Source organism: Peromyscus leucopus, chromosome 16_21 (assembly GCF_004664715.2).
Source record: "Peromyscus leucopus breed LL Stock chromosome 16_21, UCI_PerLeu_2.1, whole genome shotgun sequence".
Classification (NCBI taxonomy): Eukaryota; Metazoa; Chordata; class Mammalia; order Rodentia; family Cricetidae; genus Peromyscus; species Peromyscus leucopus.
In genome coordinates, this window is record NC_051084.1 from 67151581 (window position 1) to 67174376 (window position 22796).

General features: G+C 45.0%; 1 protein-coding gene across 4 annotated transcripts; it reads right to left on the reverse strand.

Moving 5' to 3' along the window:
* Positions 1–1925: 1925 nt before the first annotated feature.
* On the reverse strand, positions 1926–22416 carry Ankrd66 (ankyrin repeat domain 66). Of its 4 annotated transcripts, XM_037199872.1 has the most exons (5): positions 22362–22409; positions 14525–14557; positions 13611–13781; positions 8771–8999; positions 1926–2517 (listed from the first exon to the last, which is right to left on the reverse strand). In XM_037199872.1, the coding sequence occupies exons 3-5, from the start codon at positions 13771–13773 to the stop codon at positions 2328–2330; spliced, it is 582 nt and encodes a 193-aa protein (XP_037055767.1). In that variant the 5' UTR covers positions 13774–13781; positions 14525–14557; positions 22362–22409; the 3' UTR covers positions 1926–2327. The 4 variants fall into 4 exon arrangements, with proteins under 4 accessions (XP_037055767.1, XP_037055766.1, XP_037055765.1 ...); XM_037199871.1 differs by having other exon boundaries at positions 13611–14557; positions 22362–22416; XM_037199870.1 differs by lacking the exon at positions 22362–22409 and having other exon boundaries at positions 14525–14942.
* Positions 22417–22796: the final 380 nt, after the last annotated feature.

Consider the following 22796-nt stretch of genomic DNA (forward strand, 5'->3'; position numbering starts at 1 on the left):
CATCTATATGTTTATTTTATAAGTGGGCTAAGGGACTGCTGTGGCTTGGCGAGACCCAGAGGGAAAAACTCTAGCACCACCAAAGTCTATGGCTAAGCAGGTCATAGGCCCTAGGCAGTGACCTGCTGCTGTTGTGTTGCCATATGGACATGTTGTCAAACTGCCTTCTAAACATTTATGTTTATACACATAGATGAGTGCTGCTCTCAACCTTGATTAGGGAAGTGGACAGTGGACAGGCATCTATGGGTCAAGGTGCTGAAAATAAATGACTGGTAAGTGCTTAGCCCTCAATGAGACAGTTATAACAACATGCACACACACACAGAGTGAGAGGTGGGGACTACTCAGGGAACATCATGGAAGAGGGAGCAGAAAAGATATAAGAACCAGAGGATGGGGAGGAGTACCTTTGAAGTTCTGTCTGTAAGCTATGACGGCCATTGAACTCACGAATTCATAACAACTATGGTTATCTGCACAAGCCGGGGACACGGTCCAGTCAGTCAAAGTTCCATCACAGGCAGGAGAGGGCCTCATGAGGCTCCCCACTCCTAGCTGAGGAGTCATTGCCCATTGATGGCTACTGGGAATCATTTCTCTTCAGAGATGGAAACATGGACAGTTTTTCTATAGCTACACCACTTTCCTGTAAAGAGTTGAAGCTTTCTTTTTTTAAGGCTAGAAAGTCCCAATCAAACCCAGCCCAAGTCAACAGATAATTAATTGAAGAGTGTGTAGTAAAGATCTTAGGGAGCTAAGGCTATTGATTCATGCAGAGAAATTAATTGATCAGAAAGACTGCAGAGCTGGCCATTAATATAAAATATGCCAGCATTATCTCTTACATGAGGCTACAGATGTCTGAATTCTATAGCAGTGCCAACAGAAATTAAATGCAAGCCACATAGGGATTTTTAAACATTCTAGTAGACATAAGCTTTAAAAAGTAAAGCAGAGCTGGCAAGGTGACTTAGTGGGTAAGGGCCCTGGCCACCAAGCCTGACCGTTGAGTTTGATTCCCAGGACCCAGATGATGGAAAGAGATGACTGACTCCCACAAGTTGTTCTCTGGTATTCAAGAGCATATACACAGAGAGAGACAGAGAGAGAGAGAGAGAGAGAGAGAGAGAGAGAGAGAGAGAGAGAGAGAGACAGACAACACACACACACACACACACACACACACACATACACAATATGGCAGGTCCGCACATTCCCCCAACAAAAAGAAAACCTACATAATCTTCTCATATTGAAAACAAACAGATAAAATAAAAAAAGAAAGAAGTAAAATTAATTTTCATAGTATGCTTTACTTAGCATTAAAACGTCTGATGCATTTCAGCAAATCAATATTAAAAATAGCTAGTGAGGCATTTATCTTTTTCTTGTACTGTCTTCAGAACTTCAATAGATGTGATACTTTTCTTGGAAATGTGTGATCTAACTTTTACAAAATCCACAATTGCAAAACTAGACCAATAAGCCCACGCTTCATCATTTTCTGCGTTTGCTCCGTTAGGTGGGGCAGAACCCCTCATGCCAGGCTTTCCGGTTCTCTCACTGAGTGGGTACAGTGCCCACCATTGCTCCTAGGTGGATGTGATGATGGGTAAAATTGTCAATGCTGGGACTGTGGGCTCCACAAGAAAGAAAGAAAAAAAAAGCTGAACGCCGAGAGAGCGTTTGCTTAGTCTTTGTGACAAAAAAAATTCATAATTTTATGCATAGATTGAATCAATCATATTGGGACATTTTAGAACTTTTTTTTGTAATTTATTTAACTTTATTTTATGTGCATTGGTGTGAGAGTGCCAGATGCCCTGGAACTGGAGTTACAGACAGTTGTGAGCTACCTTGTGGGTGCTGGGAATCGAACCCGAGTCCTCTGTAAGAGCAGCCAGTGCTCTTAACCTCTGAGCATTTCTCCAGCCCGAACTTGATTTTTGTTTTGCTTTTTATTTCATTTTTTGCCCCCCTCCCCCACGTCTGATCAATTTCACTGGAAGAGCCCTTTCTTTGATGGCGAACACTCTGTAACTAAGTGTGTGTTGGTGGGTGAGGGGCGGGGCATGATGGCATTGCAAGTCACTACAAACCAAGTGCAAGCAGCTGTTGCCTGTCCACTGCCCTGTCCCCTCCGGGTCGAGCTTCTGGGTTTAGCTTCACGCTCTTGGGTTTTGGCAGAAACACGGCAGCAAGACTTTCCAGCCGAGTGGTTTGCTGTGGAGGTCTGGGTAAGTAAGGGTGGTGAAGTCGAATTCTGTGAAGAGCAGGAAGCTGGGTCCCAGGTCCAATAAGTCTGTGTCCTGGGCTCCGCCTTCTCATACCCTCCAGGCCTTGGAATGGTTGAGCCTGGTGGAGCCTCGGATTCTCTTATTACTCTTTTTGTTGGTGTTTCGGTCTGGGGCGGGAAGAGACTCCTCTAGCTCCCTTTTCTTGAGGTCCCAGTCTGGGTCCCGCTCATCAAGCAACAGTCCTCTCTGGCGGTGGTCGCGGCATTCTGGTTCTGCCCTACAAAGAGACCGGTCTGTGAGTGTGGTGGAGGAGCCTGGCCCGCGCTGACAAGGCTCGGGCCTTGCTTCCCGAGCACTACACACAGCACAGGCCATTCATGGTCTAGTTAGGACGGTAGGAGGCCAGGTTCACACATGTCCAAGTGCACACGTTAGATTCCAAACCTTCTAAAGTTCAGAAGGTCTCAGATCCCAGAGGAACTACCTGCAGATGGAAGAGGCTGGTATGGCCTGGGCGTGATTAATCTTCCAAGACTGCTAGAAGGAGGGGCTGCTTATTGTTAAAGTGCCCACGTTTCCAGAACAGTCTTCATGTGATTGGGAAGCTGTTTCTTGTGGTGGTATTGTGTTCCCCAAAATATTGTGTACCCTAATTAACTTATCTGCGGTCAGAGAACAGAAAAACCAGTAGATACTTAGGATAGGCAGTGGTAGCACACGCCTTTAATCCTAGCATTCCAGAGGCAGAAATCCATCTCTACCATCACTCCCTGGGATTAAAGGCATGAGTCACCATGCTTGGCTGTATCCTTGAATACACAGAGATCTGCCTAGCTCTGCCTCCTAAGTGCTGGGATTAAAGGCGTGCACCACCACCACCCAGCTTCTGCTATGGCTTGCTATTAGCCCTGACCCCCAGGCAACTTTATTTATTAACATACAAATAAACCACATTTCAGTACAAATAAAATATCACCATAGTTTCTTTTAATTCTTTCTTTATTTCTTTTGGTTTTTGGTTTTTCAAGACAGAGTTTCTCTGTGTAGTTTTGCACCTTTCCTGGAACTCACTCTGTAGCCCAGGCTGGCCTCGAACTCACAGAGATCCGCCTGCCACTGCCTCCCAAGTGCTGGGATTAAAGGCGTGTGTCACTACCACCCAGCTGTTTCTTTTAATTCTATTTTCCTGACTATAAAAGGAACACATGTTTGTTGTTTAAAATTTTAAAGTATAGCCTGCCATGTATGCAATACCAACACCCAGGAGAATGAGGCAGGAGGATTGCTGTAGGTTCAAGGCTAGCCTCTGCTGTATAGTAAGCTCCAGCCCAGCCTAGGCTACAGGTGAAACCCTGTCTCAATCAACCAATCAATTAAGTAAATTGGAAGTGCAAGAAGAAAATGCCAATTGCATACATTGTGTGTATACGTAAATTAAGTAAAAATAGCCTCAGAATGCACATCCTCACAATGTGAACTGTGAAGAAACTCAGTGGTCTTGTCTAGCGTCATAAAGCCTCTGATCCCACTACAGGAAACCCAATTGCCACATCCTCTATTGTGTGAGCGACTTTGCTAGCCAGTCTGTTTCAGCTCATCAATCCCATGATGAGTTCAGCATTGGCTTCTTGCCCAACTAACTACGGTCCTCCGCCTACCCACTTTAGCTTGCAAGGCTCCTGGCTGGGATCACCCAGTTAGCCAGGGCATTCAGCCCTCCCTACACCCTCCACATCTTCTCATGCACACTGGACTGATGCACACTTCCAACACCCAGATCAACAGGTTTTCTCTCTCCTCCCTTGGCCAGGTCTTCACTCTATTTGCAGGACCAGACTAATTACACCCACATCCAGAATTCTTTCCTCTGACTCCTCTAGCAGCAGAAAGGAAGTAAGTTTCTGGTGGGAAACGGTAGGTAGATGTGATTCATGTGTGATGCAGCTGGCATTTATTTTTGTCTGCTCAGCATTGTCTGCCCGATTTCCCTGGTGGTGCCCACTCCATTTTAGATAACTGGGCTGAATGTCATGTGCATCCGGTCACTAAGGAGGGGCTAAGATTACTCAGAAAAATCCAGAGAAAGCCAAGGACAAGACTCTGAGGAATCCTGGCATTTGAAAGATACACAAGGGAAAATGTTGATGGTACCAGGCTGTAATCCTCACCCTTGGGAAAGGGAGGCAAAGCTGGGTTGTACAGTGAGGCTTTGACCAAAATAAATAAATAAATAGAAATTAAATGAAGGAAAAAAGGGAGGGAGGGAGGGAGGGAGGGAGGAAGAGAAAAAGGGAGGAAGGAGAGGGTGAAAAGAGAGGGGGAGGAGGAAGGACAATGCAGGATTAACTGTGAGTGGAGAAGGGGGCATTGTGTTAGGAACTGGGAGTTTATGGTTAGTCCTGTGAGAAATGTGTCAGTGCAGCCATGGCGAAGACTTCCAAAATGAGCGAGAGGTGAGGAAGAAGCACCAGCCCTGTGGATCAACTCTGCAGCTTCGGAGCCGAGGAGAGAAGGGAAAGCAGCCGGAGGGGCCTCTGGCTGTGTTCATTTGTTTAGTAAGATCTGCATGAACGAGTTCATAGACTGGGGAGGGGGGGAGAGATAACCGGCAATACAAGAGGAAGTGGAGACTAAACAAAGGACAACACAGGGGTGGCTTCCTTAGAGGAGATATGAAGGTTCTAGAGCAGTGGTTCTCAACCTGTGGTTTGGGACCCCTTGAGGGGTTGAACAACCCTTTCACAGGAGTTGCCTAAGACCATCAGAAAACAGGTATTTACATTCCAGTTCATAACAGTAGCAAAATTACAGTTATGAAGTAGCAACAAAAAGAATTTTATGGTTGGGGAAATCACCACAACAAGAGGAACTATGTTAACAGACCACAGTGTTAGGAAGGTTGAGGACCACTGTTTCAGATGGAGAACACCATGACACAGAAGGAAGGGAAGGTGAGGTGAACTGATGTGGGAATTTGTAAGACATGGAAGTACATGGGGGAGCAGCCTTTGAAAAGTGTGTCCTCTGAGAATCAGTTGAGGTGGGTTTATATAGAAGTAGACATCTGTAGTTCCCTGCCAATATTCATCTACTTATTTCTGGGCCTTTCTTTAGCCAGTCAAGCCCAGGAGTAGAGAGTGTAGAAATGCCAAGTCCAACAGAAACCCAGACAAATGGCTAACTATGGTGCCCATTAGCATACCAAAGAACATGCTGGCTTCCAGGCTCTCTCAACATTACAAATACCTATTACAAAGTCCATGCTGGCATTCTGGAGCTTCTCAGCTCTCCCACCCAACCCTAAACTTCTCCAGCTTACAGGCATCCTTTCCCCCAGCTTTTCATTCCTATAAGCCCTGCCATTTCAGCCATGCTATCTCTTGGCTCACTCTTGGCTGTTGGTCCTCTTGGCTCTCTCTCCTCTTTACCGTCTCTGATGGGTGATGTTGTTCTGTATGCTGTGAATATGTATTGCTATGATCGGTTGATAAATAAAGCTGTTTGGCCAATGGCGATACAGAATAAGATTAGGCAGGATATTCTAACTAGAAAGGAGGAAAGAGAACGGGAGAACAGAGAAGACGCTGCCGGCCACTGCCATGAGAAGCAAGATGTAAAGATGCCAGTAAGCCACGAGCCACATGGCAAAGTATAGATTTATAGAAATGGGTTAATTTAAGATGTAAAAGCTAGCTAGTGAAATGCCTGAGCTATTATGCTATAGAGTTTGTAATTAATATAAGCCTCTGTGTGTTCATTGGGTCTGAGTGACCATGGGATGCGGGAGCTGGGTGAGACCAGGAAATCGTCCAGTTACACTGTCTATGTTCCTCTCTTGCTTTCCTCTCATGACCCAGTCCATTCTACTGGCCATGTTTAGTCTACTACTTTGCACTGGAATGCCCCTGGCTGTACTCTCCCTCACATCTACAATAAAAACCTTCTCTTCAACCATCCCTCGGAGTGGTCATGTCCTCACTTTATAGATCTGGTGCTGAAACCCACATTATACAAGAGATCCATCCACAGATGGGAATGCTAGGTCATAAGGTATAGATAGCAAAGGGTCTAAAAGTTATTAATAAAGGCAAGAAAGGTATGGGATACCATACCACGGTATGCAGATGACAGGGAAATTAGTGAGTCCTGCACACAGGTGATAGGTTGGGAAAGAAAAGTGTCCAATGACAGGAGTTTCAGATTCAGATACCTGTGTGAGGACCTGAGAAGTAATAAGATCAAGGGAGCCATGTCACACAGCAGGGCGTTAGATCTGTAGGAAACTCAATGAGGAATGCCTGCTGGTGCTCAGGGCCATGGCACACAGAGGTCCTGAGTGTGACACCTAGAACTGGGGAGAGGGGTTTGTGAACAGGACTCACAGCTTGCTTCTTTCCAGCTCCCCATTTGTGATCTGTGATATTGTTAAATGGTGACACCATCTCCAAGGTAGGGTCTCTTGAGGTACTTCTATGGATTGCCAGTCTCAGCCCAGGGAACAGTTTTACTAGTTTAACTTTTAGGGGGATGGCAGTGTCAGGGATTGAACCCAGGGGCCTCACATGGGCTAAGCAGGCACTCCATTTACTAAGTTACATTCCCTAAATCTTATTTTACTTTTTCTTTGAGACTAATTTGTCCAGACTGACCTTTAACTCACTGTATAGCCCAGGCAGGCCTTGCATTTACAATTTCCCTGGCTCAGCCTCCTGAGCAGCTCTTATTTTAGGCCTAAGCCACCATCCTGGCCTAGTTTAACATTTTGACCATAACTATATTTGAAGCTCATTGGAGACAGCCCACGGTCACTGTTCTCTACCATAAACTGGCATTACTTCCAGGTTTTCTATCTCACCTTCCTTTCCCAAACAACCATGTTCAGACCAGGCTATTCAACTTTTTCTTGTATGAATCACTTGTTGACCCAAATTATAGGTTCATATATCTTATTTCCATTCCTCTCAAGGCTATGACTGCAAAGGACAGAATTAGTACTTAATTATATCCAACTGCTTAACTTAGTAAATAAATGAATGAATATTTGACAAGTTCTAGCTGTGTTAGGGGAGCCATACATGAATGTAGATGGCTCTTAAAAACAGAAGTCTAATTCATTTGCCTCATGGGGTGTGGGAGGGAGGGCATTAAATGTATGTGTTTGTGTGCATGTGCATAAGGAAGCCAGAGATCAATGTTATGTATCGTCTCCTCACATTTTGGGACAGAATTTCTCACTTGCAGTTCTGTCCAGACTGTCATGGGATCCTTCAGTGTCTGAACTCTCAAACTGGAGCTACCAATGTGGCCACTGTGACTAGTTTTACATGGGTTATGAGGTTTCAAACTCAGGGCCTCTTGTTTGTGTGGTGAGCACCTCACTGACTGAACCATCTCCACAGCCCCTCCTGCACTGTAAGTGTGTGGAAAATGAGGGTCAGGAGGCTGGTTTAGCTCCTACAGAGTCATACAGCTAGCTCGAACACCTTTCAGAAGCCCAAGAGTGGCCATGAGGCTTAGGTTGTGTCCCACCCCCAAACTTAGTGTCCAGCTCTTACTAGAGATAATTTTGACGGATCTAGAGCAAAAGATCAATGTACTTTTCACCCTCAAGTTGTCATTCAAATAAAAAATGTTAAAATCAAGTTAAAAATTATTATAGAAGCTAGAAAGATGGCTCATTCTGATAAGAACTGTAGCTAGAGTTTTCCTGCCTGGCCCACAGTCAGGACAATTCTCTCTCACTTGCCAGTACCACACCCGCTCAGACCCAACCAAGTAAACACACAGAGACTTATATTACTTATAAACTGTATGGCCATGGCAGGCTTCTTGCTAGCTGTTCTTCTATCTTAAATTAACCCATTTCTATTAATCTATAAGTTGCCACATGGCTTGTGGCTTACTGGTATCTTAACATGTTGCTTCTCGTCACAGCAGCTGGCAGCGTCTCTCTGCCTCAGCCTTCCACTTCCCCGAATTCTCTTTTCTGTTTGTTTTGCCTATACTTCCTGCCTGGCTACTAGCCAATCAATGTTTTATTTATACAGAGCGATGCAGAGGACCTTCTCTTCCTAGCCCACATGGCTGCTTACAGCAGTTGGTAGCTCCAGTTCCAGGGGATCTGGCACCTTCTTTTGGCACATACATACACCCAGGCAAAAACCTCATACACATAAAATAAAAGTAAATAATCATTTAAAAAAATTATGATACCAGTCAGTTGGTTCAGGGGTTCATAATCTATAGGTCATGACTCCCTTGGGGTCACATATCAGATATCCTGCATGTCAGATATTTATATTATGGTTCATAATAGCAGTAAAATTACAGTTATGAAGCAACAACGAAATAATTTTATGGTTGGGGGGTCACCACAACATGAGGAACTGTCATAAAGGGTCCAAGCACTAGGAAGGTTGAGAACCACTGGGTTAGATCTCTTTGTTTTGTTTTCATTTCCCTGAGATTGGTCAATGGACAAAAACTCCATTACAGGCTCCTTTCTATCTCTGGGAAAACACAGTACTTACTTCTCCAGAAAGTCCACACAGGCTTTCTGCCCATAGATCTGTGCGATCCTCTTGGGTGTATCTCCAAAGAAGTCAGCAGCATCAATGGCAGCATGCAGTGCGTGGAGAATTTTGAGTACATTCAGATGGCCTGACTCAGCTGCAAAGTGAGCTGCGGTCCAGCCCACATCAGTCACCAAGCAGGGTCTGGCTCCATATTGTATCAGGAGATGTATCACTTCCATTTGCCCTTAGATATACCACGGAGAAAAAAACATGGAGTTAAGATACAAATGTTCTCAGTGGCCTGAGGCCATGAGCAGCCTAGACAGTACCGATGCAGGAGGAAACTGGCCTTCGGGGTACCTCTGCCTTGTTATCATCATTCTTCTTCCTGGGAGGCAGTTCCCCATCCTCCTTCCATGGAGACCTGAGCCCTCTAAGAACTTCCTGCATTCTTTCTAGAACAGTTCTCCTTTCTGTGTACTGTCCCAGGCCTGACTCTAGTCCTTCCTTCCCATCTACACACTGGCAAGCCTCGCTGCTTCTGCAGCCACAATATGTTCCTTGCTTGTTTATTTTAATTATTTATTTTGTAGAACTTGGGATTGAAGCTAGGGCCCCACATGTCCTATGCAAGTTCTCTACCACTGAGTTACAGTCCTTAGAACTCTTCTTACTTTTTATTTTGAGAGCAGGTCTAGTTAAGTTGCCAAGACTGGCCTTGAACTTATTCTGTACCCCAAACAGGTCTTGAATGATCTGCTCCATTCATAAATAACCAAAAATGGGAAACAACCCAGATGTTTCTCAACAGAAGAATAAATATAGGAAACAGGGTCCATTTACACAATGGAATATTACTCAGCTGTTAAAAAAGGCATTGTGAAATTTTCAGGGAAATGGATGGAACTAAAAGAAAATCAACTTGAGTAAGGTAACCCAGACTCACAAAGATGAATATGGCATGTATTCACTTATATGTGGGTATCAGCTATGAGGTTAATGATAAGTGAGCTACAATCCATAGAACCACAGAGGTTAGATATAGAGTAAGGGACAAAAGGGAACATATAGATTTCCTTAGGAAGGTAAATAGAATATATAGTTATGGATGGATGTGGGGGGCTAGAATGGAAGGATCAAGTGGGGAGGAGGTTGTGGGAGGAATACAGAGAGAGACAGTGGAAATTAAGGGACATTTAAGGAGTAGTATGGTGTCTTAGTTTGGTCTTAGTTGCTGTGAAGAGACACCATGACCATGTTAAAGGAAAACATTTAATTGAGACTGGCTTACAGTTCACAGGTTTAGTCCATTATTGTCATAGTAAGAAATGTAACAGCATACAGACAGACATGGTGCTGGAGAGGTAGCTGAGAGCTCTACATCTGGATTGGATCAGCAGGCAGCAGGCAATGACTGAGCTACTAAGCCTGGCTTGAACTTCTGAGACCTTAAAAACCACCCTCAGTAATGTACTTCCTCCAACAAAACTATACCTATTGCAGCAAGGCCACAACTCCGAATAGTGTCACTCCCATGACCCTATGGGGCCATTTTCATTTAAACTACCACATATGGAAACCTAATATAGTAGAAGCTTTCTAAAATATATACATCTATGAAGGTGATCTAAATGAAATTGCCAAATAATGGAGGGGTGTGTGTCATCATTCCAATTGGCCATCTCTTGTCACCAAACAAAGCTTCCAGTACCAGTATTGGGTTAATCTAATTGAGTTGTTGGTCAAAGGGGCCCTACAGGAATCCCCAAACAACTCCAGCTATTACCAAGACTGTAGGTTGCTCTCCACAAACTGCTGGCAAGGCCCCATTGCTAAAGACAACACCTATACAACTCATTAATGATGGAGATGTTGAGCCAGTGCCTACACAGAGCCTTCACCCTATGTTCCAGCATCTTTGGTATGGTAAGGTACTCTTCACACTCTCAAAAGAGACATGAACACCAAGCCAGCCACAAACTCTGTATCTACAGCGGTATCCTATCTGAAAGATATGAAAAGGCAATGGTGGCACAAAGCTTATGGGAGTCGCCAACCTATACCTGATTCAACTTAAAGCCCACTCTGTGAGATGGAACCCTTACCAGACAGTGTTGTGGAATGTTATTTTACGATGTGTTACATTTATTCATGCTGTGGGACATTTTTTTTTTTAATGATTCAAAGATGTGTTGCTTTCTTTTATGTTGCATTTGTTTAACTTTGTGAAGCTGTGCTGCTTTGCCTGTCTAAAGTACCTGACTGGTCTAATAAAGAGCTGAACAGTCAATAGTAAGGCAGGAGAAAGGACAAGCAGAGCTGGCAGGAAGAGAGAATATATAGAAGGAGAAATCTGGGAAGGGGATCAAGGAATAAGAAAAGGAGAAAGGACACTAGGGGCGAGCTACCCAGCAACACAGCAAGCCATGGAGTAAGAAGTAAAGAAAGGTATATAGGAATAGAGAAAGATTAAAAACACAGAGGCAAAAGGTAGATGGGATCATTTAAGTTAAGGAAAGCTGGCTAGAAATAAGCCAAGCGAAGGCCAGGCATTTGTAAGTAAGATTAATCCAGCTGGGCGGTGGTGGTACATGCCTTTAATCCCAGCATTCGGGAGGCAGAGACAGGCAGATCTTTGTGAGTTTGAGGCCAGCCTGGTCTACAGAGCAAGATCCAGGAAAGGCGTAAAGCTACACAGAGAAACCCTGTCTCGAAAAACCAAAAAAAAAAAAAAAAAAAAAAAAGAAAAGAAAGAATAATCCTCTGTGTGTGTGTGTGTGTGTGTGTGTGTGTGTGTGTGTGTGATTTATTTGGGAGCTGGGTGTCAGGCCCCTAAGAGAGAAAAGAGCAAAAACAACTAACAACACAGTGGTTGGGTGACCAAGAAGCTAAGACTAGATAGCCCAGGGACCTAGGGTAAAAGGTAACAACTGTCACATATTTGCTGTGAGAGAGAAAAATCTGTTTTTTTCAAAAGAGTGACACCGAGTATATCAACCACCCTAGGATAGGCCTCATGTTCAGGAGTAGATAATCTTTTGTGTGTGTGCTTTTATTGGCTATAATTTGGTATTTTTTTTTTCTTTTTAGGTGTGGTTTTATGTGTTTTCCTGGTTTGGGGGCGAGTATTGTTGTTGTATTGGTTTTGTTTGTTGTTTGTTTTTCAATACAGGGTTTCTCTGTGTAACCCTGGATGTCCTGGAACTAGCTCTGTAGATCAGGCTGGCCTTGAACTCAGAGATCCATTTGCCTCTGTCTCCTGAGTGCTGGGATTAAAGGAGGGAGCGTGGAGAGGATTTAGAAGGACTTGGGAGAGAGGAGGATCTAGAAGGACTTGGGAGAGAGGAATAATATTATCAAAATATACTTAAATAACAAAAATATAAGAAAACATCAAAAATACATAAACTAAATTTTTAGAATAAAAAAAATTTAAAACTTGTGTTGATGAGATAGCTCATCATTCAAGCCTGGTGCCATGAACCAGAGCTTTTTTTTTTTTTTTTTTTTTTTTTTTTTTTTTGGTTTTTCAAGACAGGGTTTCTCTGTGTAGTTTTGGTGCCTGTCCTGGATCTCACTCTGTAGATCTCATAGAACTCATAGAGATCTGCCTGGCTCTGCCTCCTGAGTGCTGGGTTTAAAGGTGTGCACCACCACCATCCAGCCTGAGCCAGAGCTTAAAGTAAAACAGAACCAACTCCTGAAAGTTGTCCTCTGACTTCCACTGTACACCATGGCATACGCATACACACACACACACACACACACACACACACACACACACACACACACATCATGTACAAACACACACTAGCAAAACTAATTACAATCAGTAAATTGAGCAACCTTAGAATACAGCTGACACAGTTTAAGAGCACAGGCATTCTAAGCGGACAGATGTGCGTTCTTTCTCCAATAAGTAATACCATGGGTAAGAAACAAATGCTCAATGCCCTCATTTGCAAATTAGGGCTGCACCATTGGTCTCACCAAATCTGTGAGGAGTATGAATAAACTCCCAGACACGAAGCACCCAGCACAATATCCAGCACACAGCAAGTGTTCCCTGAGTGGTCATCTGATGCAGTTACTAATGCTCCCTACACAGATTTCTACAGAGATATCCCAACCAAGGTTTTTGCAGCTGGTTTCACTTTCTGCCTAGTCCCTCTCCCCACAAGAGAGAAGACAAATAATTGACAAGCAAAGTTGTCTCTAATGTCATTTGGTGGTGTTTATTACTAGAGACTTTTCAAAAAGTTTAATTTATGTGTGTGTGTGTGTGTGTGTGTGTGTGTGTGTGTGTGTGTGCACATGTGCTCATGCACATGTCTGTAGGTGCCCCACAGGCAGAAGGTGTTGGTTCTCCTGCAGCTGGAGTTAGAGGTGGGTGTGGGTGCTGGGACAAAAACTTGGTCCTTATATGAGCAGTGAACGTTCCTAACTGCTGCTGAGCCATCTATCCAGCCCCAGTTTCCAGTGAGTTTTCTCACTAACTTCTGGTCGCATAAACGGGATGTGCTGGGAGGGGGTGGGGATTCATCTTCATGATGCTCCATTCATGAAGTCATGACGATCGAGGACTAATTGAGGGCATTGTTTAGAGTCTCATCGTTGTTCTCTAACTCTCCATCAAAGAACTCCAGTACAGCATTACTGCCCCCATCGTGTAGAAGAATGAGTGCCCAAAACATTAAATAACATGGCCCAGGGGCTGTCACTAGTAAGGGTCAATGCCAGGTGAAATGGTCCATGGAGCATTAACGAAATGTCCATCCCACTCTGACACAGACTGACGCCCTCGTGAAGGTGGGCCCGGAGGAAGGGGTCTACGGCGCCATTGTCGTCTACTCACCTCTGATTGCAGCCCAGTGGAGAGGCGTCCGGTCATTCCAGTCCACGTCCTTGTAGTTTGGGTCACAGAGACCTTTCTTCAGAATCTTCTTCACTGAATTGCAGTCTCCTGCTGCTACAGCCTGGTGGAGCTTCGTCATGTCTGATATTTTCGACAGTTCCATGACAGAATCTGCCCGAGATACAGGCCATTTAGGAAAGTCCATACAATCCTTCACCCCTAGCAAGGGCTCCCTAGGTTTCTGCATCAGTGACTTGCTTTCCTGTCTTGTGGATTTGCATCTAAATTGTGTGTGTGTGTGTGTGTGTGTGTGTGTGTGTGTGTGTGTGTGTGTGTGTGTAACTCAGCAACTGTGGATAGCATCCACCATTCTGCAAACCCCAAACTACGGATGGCCTCCACTGTACCCAGAATTATCTCTAAAGTGATAGACTGGCACTTTACAGTGTCCCCTCCACCCATCTCCCAGTGTGACTTTTCTGCTCCTACTTCAGGGTTCTGTTAGTTTTATGCTACCCTGAGTTGGTTGTGGAGGTCTGCATCTTGTCTTTCTAGTATAGAAGCATCCAGAGATGCTGTGGGGACAGCGACAATCTGCATGAACAGTTTGGACTGGATGACTGGATCTGGCGTAAGGGATCCATGGAAATTCAAAGCTGTTGCCACACCACATGAGGAGTACAGCTCGCCAACACACAACTAAAACAGCTAAAAATTGTTATTCATGTATGCCACGAGGTGTCTGGGGGAGATGATGCACTGTCAGTAACGTGGCTTTTTTCTCAAGCTTGAAGACCTAAGTTCAGATCCCCAGAACCCCCACACAAAGCTGGGCATGGTGGTTCATGGTTGTGATCCCAGCATGGGAAATAGAAATAGGCGATCCCCGAGGCTCCCTTGCCAGGCGGTCTGACCTGCTTGGTGATGTTCCAGGCCAGTGAGAGACCCTATGTCAAACAAAAGATGGGAGACTGTGAGAACCAACACCCAAAGTTGTTCTCTGAACTCTACACACACATGCACACCTCCACATAAACAGCTCTGCTCCCACACACTCATGCACATGCACATGCACACATACACAAAATACTGTACCATGGATCACCAGTGCACATACTGTAATCTATAAACCCTTACGAGTCCCTGATTTTTAGTTTAGGGGACTTAGGAAATGAAAACTGTTTTCATTGTCGGATTAAAATGTCAACAGGCTCATTCACTCTGTTGTCACTTACCCTGTGGTTTAAAGACAATGGTAGAGAAAACTGCTGATGCATGGACACACAAAAAAAGATGTCATCGGCAAACTGCTGTATGCACCACACTTACAGGAGAGCACTGCCTCTTGGGAGCATGTTACAATCCAGGTACAATTTGGAGTGCATTTATTGAATCCTTTACCCCTGTGTATACGGCTTAGCAAATGTGATTGTACGATGAAATGTGTCAACATGAGGGAATCTCCACCACCCATGGACCAGTCTCTCCATATGACAAGCACAGGGTGTTGCAAGATGGAGCACATGTAAAGAGAGCCATTGGAGGTAGGTCGCTGGGTTCTAATGGACTATAGCAGGGACATGGACATCATTTCAGATGCTACATGGCACTACATCTTTGAGACATCACCACTTGTGAGGGTCTGATGTGGATCCAGAGAAGAAAACCCATGATTATCCAAAAAGGCTACAATTACTTTTCCCTGTCCAACTTTACAAATGCCTGAAATCACCGTTTCTTTATATACATCCATCAAAACATTACAGTGAATGCCAAAGTTGCTATAAAGATCGAGCTGACCCCAGTTACGTTAGCTGGTAAAGGGATTCTGGGAACAGAGAGTAAGCCAACATCATTCTTCACATTTTTTGTTGTTGTTGTGGAAAACATGATTACTTTTCATGAAAATATTTCTTATTGTGCTGTTAGCTTTCTTTAATTCTATAAGAAATTTAATTCATGAGACTACTCTAACATGTTTCTAAATGTACCATTCTTGTCAACTTGACACACAGGGAAGGAAGCTCAGCTGAGGAATTGGCCTTCATCAAATTTGCTCTCAGATGTTGGAGGGCTCAGTCCACTGTGGGCAACGCCACCCCTGGACAAATGGTCTTGGGTTGTATAAGAAAGCAAGCAAGCTAATAAACATTCCTCTATGATCTTTGCTTCAGTTCCTATCTCCAGGTTCCTGCCTTGAGTTCCTGCCCTGATCTTCCTTGGTGACGGACTATACCAGGTAAACTGCAACTTCCTCCCACAAGTTGTTTTGGGTCAATGTTTTTATCACAAGACAAGCCTAACCAGGACTCTTATGGAATGGGTTTATTTGAATTCCCATCGATGAATCTATCCTACTTTAAGATATTCTGTTTGAGGGCTGGAGAAATGAGTCAGTGGTTAAGAGCTCATGCTGTTCCTCCAGGGGACCAGAGTTCTACTCCCAGGCAGCTCACAACCACCTATAATTTCAGCTCTACGGGATCAAAGGTCTCTAACATTTGGTTCTAAAACCCACACGCCCCTCCAAAATGGGAGCTAGTTTTTAACTTTGTATGGCTGGTAATATCAATAGATACAATCTAAATAAACGAAAGCCCTTTGGGTGACATTTAAAAGATTCTGAGCTCTAAAGTCTTGAGAAATGCTGATGTGAACACATGAGGACTAGAGGCAGGAAACTGGAGTGGGCAGTTGCTTGAACTTGTGCCCACTGGGGATGCCCTAGATCTCAAGATTCAAGCTGAGAACTGGAGAGTCAGAGTCTACCTTCCAAACTATCATCACGAGCAGCTCCAGAGTTTGTTAGAAATGCAAATTATTGGGCTCGATATCTACCTACTGAACCTGAAACTCTGGGGCAGGGACCAAGGATCCTGGCCCGGCATCTGATGCATAATCAAATGTGAGAACAACCCTAGAGCCCGAGGATCAGAGAAGTAAACATAATTCAAATGCAGTGTCAAGGGATGGGGAAAAGAGCCAGTCACTAAGACTGGGAAGTAAACAGAGCTGTCCTGTCAGAGCTCTAGGTTGGATCCTAAAGAGCTGAATAACGGTTGTTTTCGTGGCTGACAGTGGAGGATCCTGGGACTAGGAGCTCACACTGCACAGGGTACGAGCTTCCAACATCAATGTGTAGATCAGGGCTCAACAATCTTTTTCTATAAAGGATCAGACAGTAAATCACTTTTACATGGAGGGACCAAGTGGAGGCTACTTCATAGGAACTTAAAAGCTGCTTCTATAACAATGGGAATTCCTGATCCACCATTTTTTTCTATGTGCCTCAGGTGAATGTGCCATCTACTTGGTATCCAGCACCCACCAGCTGTAGGCATTCTCAGGAAAAAGAAGACAGGCATGAGGAGGGAACAGCTGGTCAGTGAGAAGGTCAGGTGCCTCTCAGCCCCAGGGCTGAAAATCCTCTGGAGACCTCATTCCTCCCTGGGTTGGCAATCTCAACAGCTAGCCAGTGTTGAACAACCTGCACTCAGATCATTGATGGGCTATGTAAGGACCTGATGTTAAAATCCAGCTGTTGAAGCTCAGGCCACAATACTTTTCAGACGCACCTTTCACAGATAGCTCCAGGCTTCCTACAGAGACGCTTGCGTCTGTGAGTCCCTAGCTAACATAGTTTCAGGTTCTGGATTTCTCATCTGGGTCAGTGAGTTCACGTCAGAAGTGGACACACATCCTGCTCCTCAGCCCTTCTTTGCCCCCTGCCTATGACTAAGAGAGCCCGGCTACGGCTCGTGTGTGAAACCTCCTCCATCCTCAGAACAGTGTAAGAAAGGGCCCCTTCTTCTGCCACAGGGGCTCTGATTCTTCTTCAGAGACCCTGCCATGCTGTCTGTCTCCTGCTGGGGCCCGATCTCAGACGACAGCCATGTTTTTACTACCTGTCTGTCTTCCGTGGCAATAATAATCCTCTAAAAATCACTCATCATCAATACAACTTGGCGTCCTCTTAAACCCCATCTAAGACCTTTAAGACTATACCAGAGTTTAGTGTCAGGTCCAATGGGTACTGCTCTGTTTTTCCCCAAAAGGGCCAGTCTACTGATTTGGTCCAAAATCAAGTCTAGGTTCAGCCCCCCCCCCCCGAAGAATTTCTGGTGGTTGGATAAAAGCCAGCATTCCTCAGGGACTTGAGAAACTGGTTCCCATCTGCCAAAAGGAGTCATCTCCCTTGCCTCTGGCAGGGGGGACGTATGGCTCTCCATTGACATGTCCGTGTGGTTGCATATGGAAGCCCATGGTGGCCTTCAGGTTCCTTCAGCCCCTACTCACGCGAGCTTCTTATACATCTCAAAGCCCAGCTAGTTCCCTTGCCTTTCTCACGTCTCTCCCAAGGCTGTTCCAGACACAGACACACACGCAAGCACTCACAACCCCCTACACACACACACACACACACACACACACACACACACACACACACACACGTGCGCGCGCACACGTGCACACACATGCACTCACACACTTGCACACACACACACGCGCGCGCACACACGTGCACACACATGCTCACACACGCACGCAAGCACACACTTGCACACACACACACACGCGCGCGAGCGCTAACACACACACACACACACACAAACGCTCTCTGTATAACACAGGGTTTTTCACCCTACCCTGCTCCTCTCGCTAGTCTCTCACTCACTATTCTCTGCCATCCCTGTTTCCCGAGCCTGGGCCATGCCTAGTCTGCTTCTTTTTCTCTCTGCTCTGGACTCTCTCTCTCCCAGATGCTTCTGAATGTTTTCTCCCTCTTGGCCCCCAGGCATGGAGGGGGCAAGCATAGTGGGGGCTGGGCAAACAGGTGACTGGGGTGAAAAGGTCAACGAGGGTGGCGATGTGAAGGCTCACCCTGCAAGCCTCCTTGAGCCAACCTAGGAAGGCTGGGTATCTCAGATGACTACAAGCCTTCAAAACAGGAACGGGATTTGGCCTAGAGGTCACAGATTGCCAACTTCTGTCTGCACAGATCAATTAGGGAAATTGTGTTTCTGGCTGGGTAGGTAGTAGATAAGGCCTTAAATTCTGCAATTGTAATGAGCTCCCACAGCAGGCTTAACCACTCACCAGACTGGATAGCAGCTTCTCTCTGAATGGAAAGCAGGGAGCAAGATTGGAGACTTGCGGGACACAGCAAGAAGGGGATGGTGGTTCTCATTAGAGGGGATAGATACATAGTATCGCCAGTGGGATGTTGGGAATAAAGACCCTTGACCTTGACCCAAGCAGATCAGAGTCTCTAGTTATGCAAGACAAATGGCCATAGGCAATTTTCCTTGTTCTGCCTTGACAGCTTCAGTCTTGGATTTGTATCTGTGATCAATTGTGAACATATTTCATTTATCTGTACATTTTATATACCCATGTATAAACAACTGTGTGTGACAAGAGAAAGGTGTTCTGCATGTGCTTCGTGGAGTAACAGAGAAGATGGTACACACAGCATTTCACCTTTTTTGGCATGTGTGGGGATGCATGCTTGCATGTGGGTAGATACATATGGGGTGAGGGTGTGCATGCATGTGTATGAGAGGACATGTGGAGGCCAGAGGTTGAGCGTCTTCTCCCACCTTATATATTGAGGAAATATGTTTCCCTGAATCACCGTAGCCCAGTGATTCAGCTACCTGGCCAGCTTTCCCTGGGATCTCCCGTCTCTGCCTCCTGAGAGCTGGGATGGGCCACTAGACTCACACCTAGCACTTACACGGGTGTCAAACTCTGGTCCTCAGCTTATACATCAAGCATCTTGCCTGCCCCTGCGGAGTCTTTCCCAAGCCCTCACATCTCACTTTTTAAATTGGACTCACTGGGGCCAGGGGCGGTGGCTCACTTGGTGAAGGGCTTGCTCCACAAGCAGGAGGACCAGAGTTCAGATCCCCAGAACCCATGTCCAAGGACGCCCGCCGCAGCTGGTGACTGTGATCTCAAAGCTGGGGGACTGGAGTCGGGCAGATCTCTGGAGATCACTGGCCAGCCAATTTAGAATAAATGACTAGAAGTTCAGTGAGAGGCCCGGTCTCTAAAGAATTCTGTGGAGAACAGCTGAAGAAGACACCCAGAGTTGATCTATGCTTCCACACGTATGTACACACACACACACACACACACACACACACACACGCACACGCACACGCACACGCACACATACAAAATAAACTCAAATTTAAAAATAAATATTTAACAGACAGCCCTTACCTTACCCTAGAGGATTTGATCAACAATAAACAAATGTTCATAGATCTCATCTTCAGGTGTTACTAAACAAAAAACCATTTTTACAGCCAGTGTGCAAAAGCCCTTGCGCTTGACTTCTACACAAGCCTCTAGGCTTTAACTGTCCCCATCTTCTCCACATCTGAGGCCACACCAAAGAGCTTGCACAACATGTGGACAAGGAAGCCAGAAGACTGAATGGGTGGCAATATTTTATTTCCAGACAATTGAAGAGCGAATCCCCCAGACCCCAGAAAAATCATATAGAAATGCAAAAAGAAAAAGAAGAAGAAACAAGCAAACAGAAACCCAAACAGGCAAAACCATCTCAAAAGGGATAGGGTGAGAGGCCCCGCTATCCTGACTTCAGGACTCATGACAGGCAGTTCAGTGGGGGAGGAGGAGGCTTTTAGCAAATGCTACTGAGAGAACTAGATGGCCATAGGCAATTTTCCTTGTTCTGCTTGACAGCTTCAGTCTTGTATTTGTATCTGTGATCAATTGTGAACATATTTTATTTATCTGTACATTTTATATACCCGTGTATAAACAACTGTGAAAAGCAAGGAACATGAGCATAGGACTTTTGAGAGGGCCAGGCAAATACCATGACAGCCTGCTCTAATAACTCAGATAAAAACTAGGCCTTGGTTTCCTGCTCTTGAAACTGGAAAGACGGTTTCTGAAGAAGCCACGAACAAAGGGCAATTAATCATTGGTGCCCCTGACAACAGGGACAAGGGAGATAGGGAGCAGCAAGCCTGGACATCTGAGCCAGTCCCCATAGTCAGCAAGCTCAAGGTAATAACAAAATAAGGCCTGGAACTTGTCCAGGCCTGCCCCCAAATGGAAAACTGTAGCCCTGACCAGCCCCTGACTAGCCCTGGCCAATTAGAATATACTAATATGATTGCCACTTGCTTAAGCCAATTATATCTAAAATGACCTAACTGCCCTAGGAACTCCCCTTCAGTTCTACTTAAAAGGAGTTCACACATCTCTTTCAGGGTCGTCACCATTTTGCCTTTGTATGGAATGGCCGGGCCCAGAATGCTGGAAGCTTTCTCAAGATATAAATGCTCTTGTTGATTGCATATGTGGATGGTGGTCTTTTGTGGGACTTCTCCAGGGCCCTAACAGCTTTATTTCTAGACTTGCTATCCTATTCTCTTTTGTGCCAGTATTTCCATAATCTTGATTGCTGTGCCTTCATAGTGAGTTATTAAATAGAGTATTTCCATCAAAAAGAAGGAAAAATAAAGCTATAAAAATTTGGACATGAGGCTGAGTGGTGGTGGTGCACACTCGAGAGGCAGAGGCAGGGGGATCTCTGTGAGTTCGAGGCCAGCCTGGTCTGCAGAGTGAGTTCCAGGACAGCCAGGGCTGTTACACAGAGAAACCCTGTCTCCAAAAACAAAACAAAACAACAACAAAAAAAAATTGAACATGAATGTTCATGGAGAGTCATATGGGCAAATGTGAAAATATCCTAGATATTAGCCAACAGATTACAAAACAAAAGTATAATATCCAGACAATAGAATATTATTTTACAACAGAAATGAAGAAGGATGGACAGACAGCTCAGTTGGTAGTCTTTGTGGTCGGTGCAAGTGTGAGGATCCCAGTTCAATCCCCGGTATACATGGCAGAGGAACATACTGCATTCTTTTTTTTTGTTGTTGTTGTTGTTGGTTCTTTGGGGATTCCCCATCATGTATCCCAACCCCACTCATTTCCCAGACCTTCCATGCCCATCCTCCATCCCTGTGGGAGCACACTTCAAGCTCTACCTGGGAAGGGAGAGACAGGCAGATCTGTGTGGCTCACTGGCCACCCAGGCTAACCTACCTGGTGAACTACAGGCCAATGAGAGACCCTGTCTCAAAAAACAAGATACGTGGCTCCTGAGGAACAAGACAGAGGGTTGGCCTCCATCTGCCACACACATATTCACACATACACTAAATGAGTGAAGAGCGATAGATGTTTTTATGGACAAATCATGAAACATGCTATGTGAACAAAGTCAGACAGAGAACACCACGTATTACCTGCTTCCATGTGCATGACAGAGGCACAGAGCCGGCAGATTTCTGGAGTCAAATGTAGACCAATAGCTGTCTAGGACCAGTTGGGGGTAGGTGTGAGCCCTGAGTGCTGGCAAAGTACAGGGCTTCATTCGGGGGTGATGAACTCCTTGAAAATCAGACTGTGGCAGCAACAGTTTCCTAACTCTAAAATTCTAAAACCCACAGAATTAGATGCTTTAAACATACCCAGTTTTATGGCATGTGAATTGACCTGAATTCACTAACCTATCTATAACCACTGAAATTTAGCAAACTTCACTTTGCATGAATCCTCATGAATTTGATCAAGTATATCTGAACTCCAATCCATCAAGTAGATGTGCCTTGGCTTAAAAAAGTAGTCAGTAGTACATGCTTGAGTTAAGTATGATTTGTCTAATTTAAAAAAAAGAACTAAGATTAAAACACTTACTGTCTTTCCTAGGCGCTCTGTGCTGCAGGCCACCTTAGCTGGCTGGAGTGTTAGTTTGTGTACACCATGGAAACTTGTTGCTTAGGATTCCTGCAACAAACTAACCCTTCCTCCTCCCCAGGAAAGCCAACAATGACCCTCAGCTTCCAGGGCCTTGGAGTCTGGTGGGGCAGGCTTGCCTCTCTGCTTCCCTTCCAAACTGTTCAATCATTTCATCTATTTTAGTATAAGTGGGATGGTCCTCAACAGGCTCTTAAGAACATTTGATAACCAAATTGAAATTGAAAAGCAGCCGATTGCTCACAGCCCACAAGATACTGTAAAGCAGATGGGCTGTTAATTAGCCAACTGGAACTTGAGGAATGTCTACCCACCTTGGAGTACTGGGGACAGCCTGGACCCCTAACCTTGAAAACCAGCTGTGAGATCCTGAGC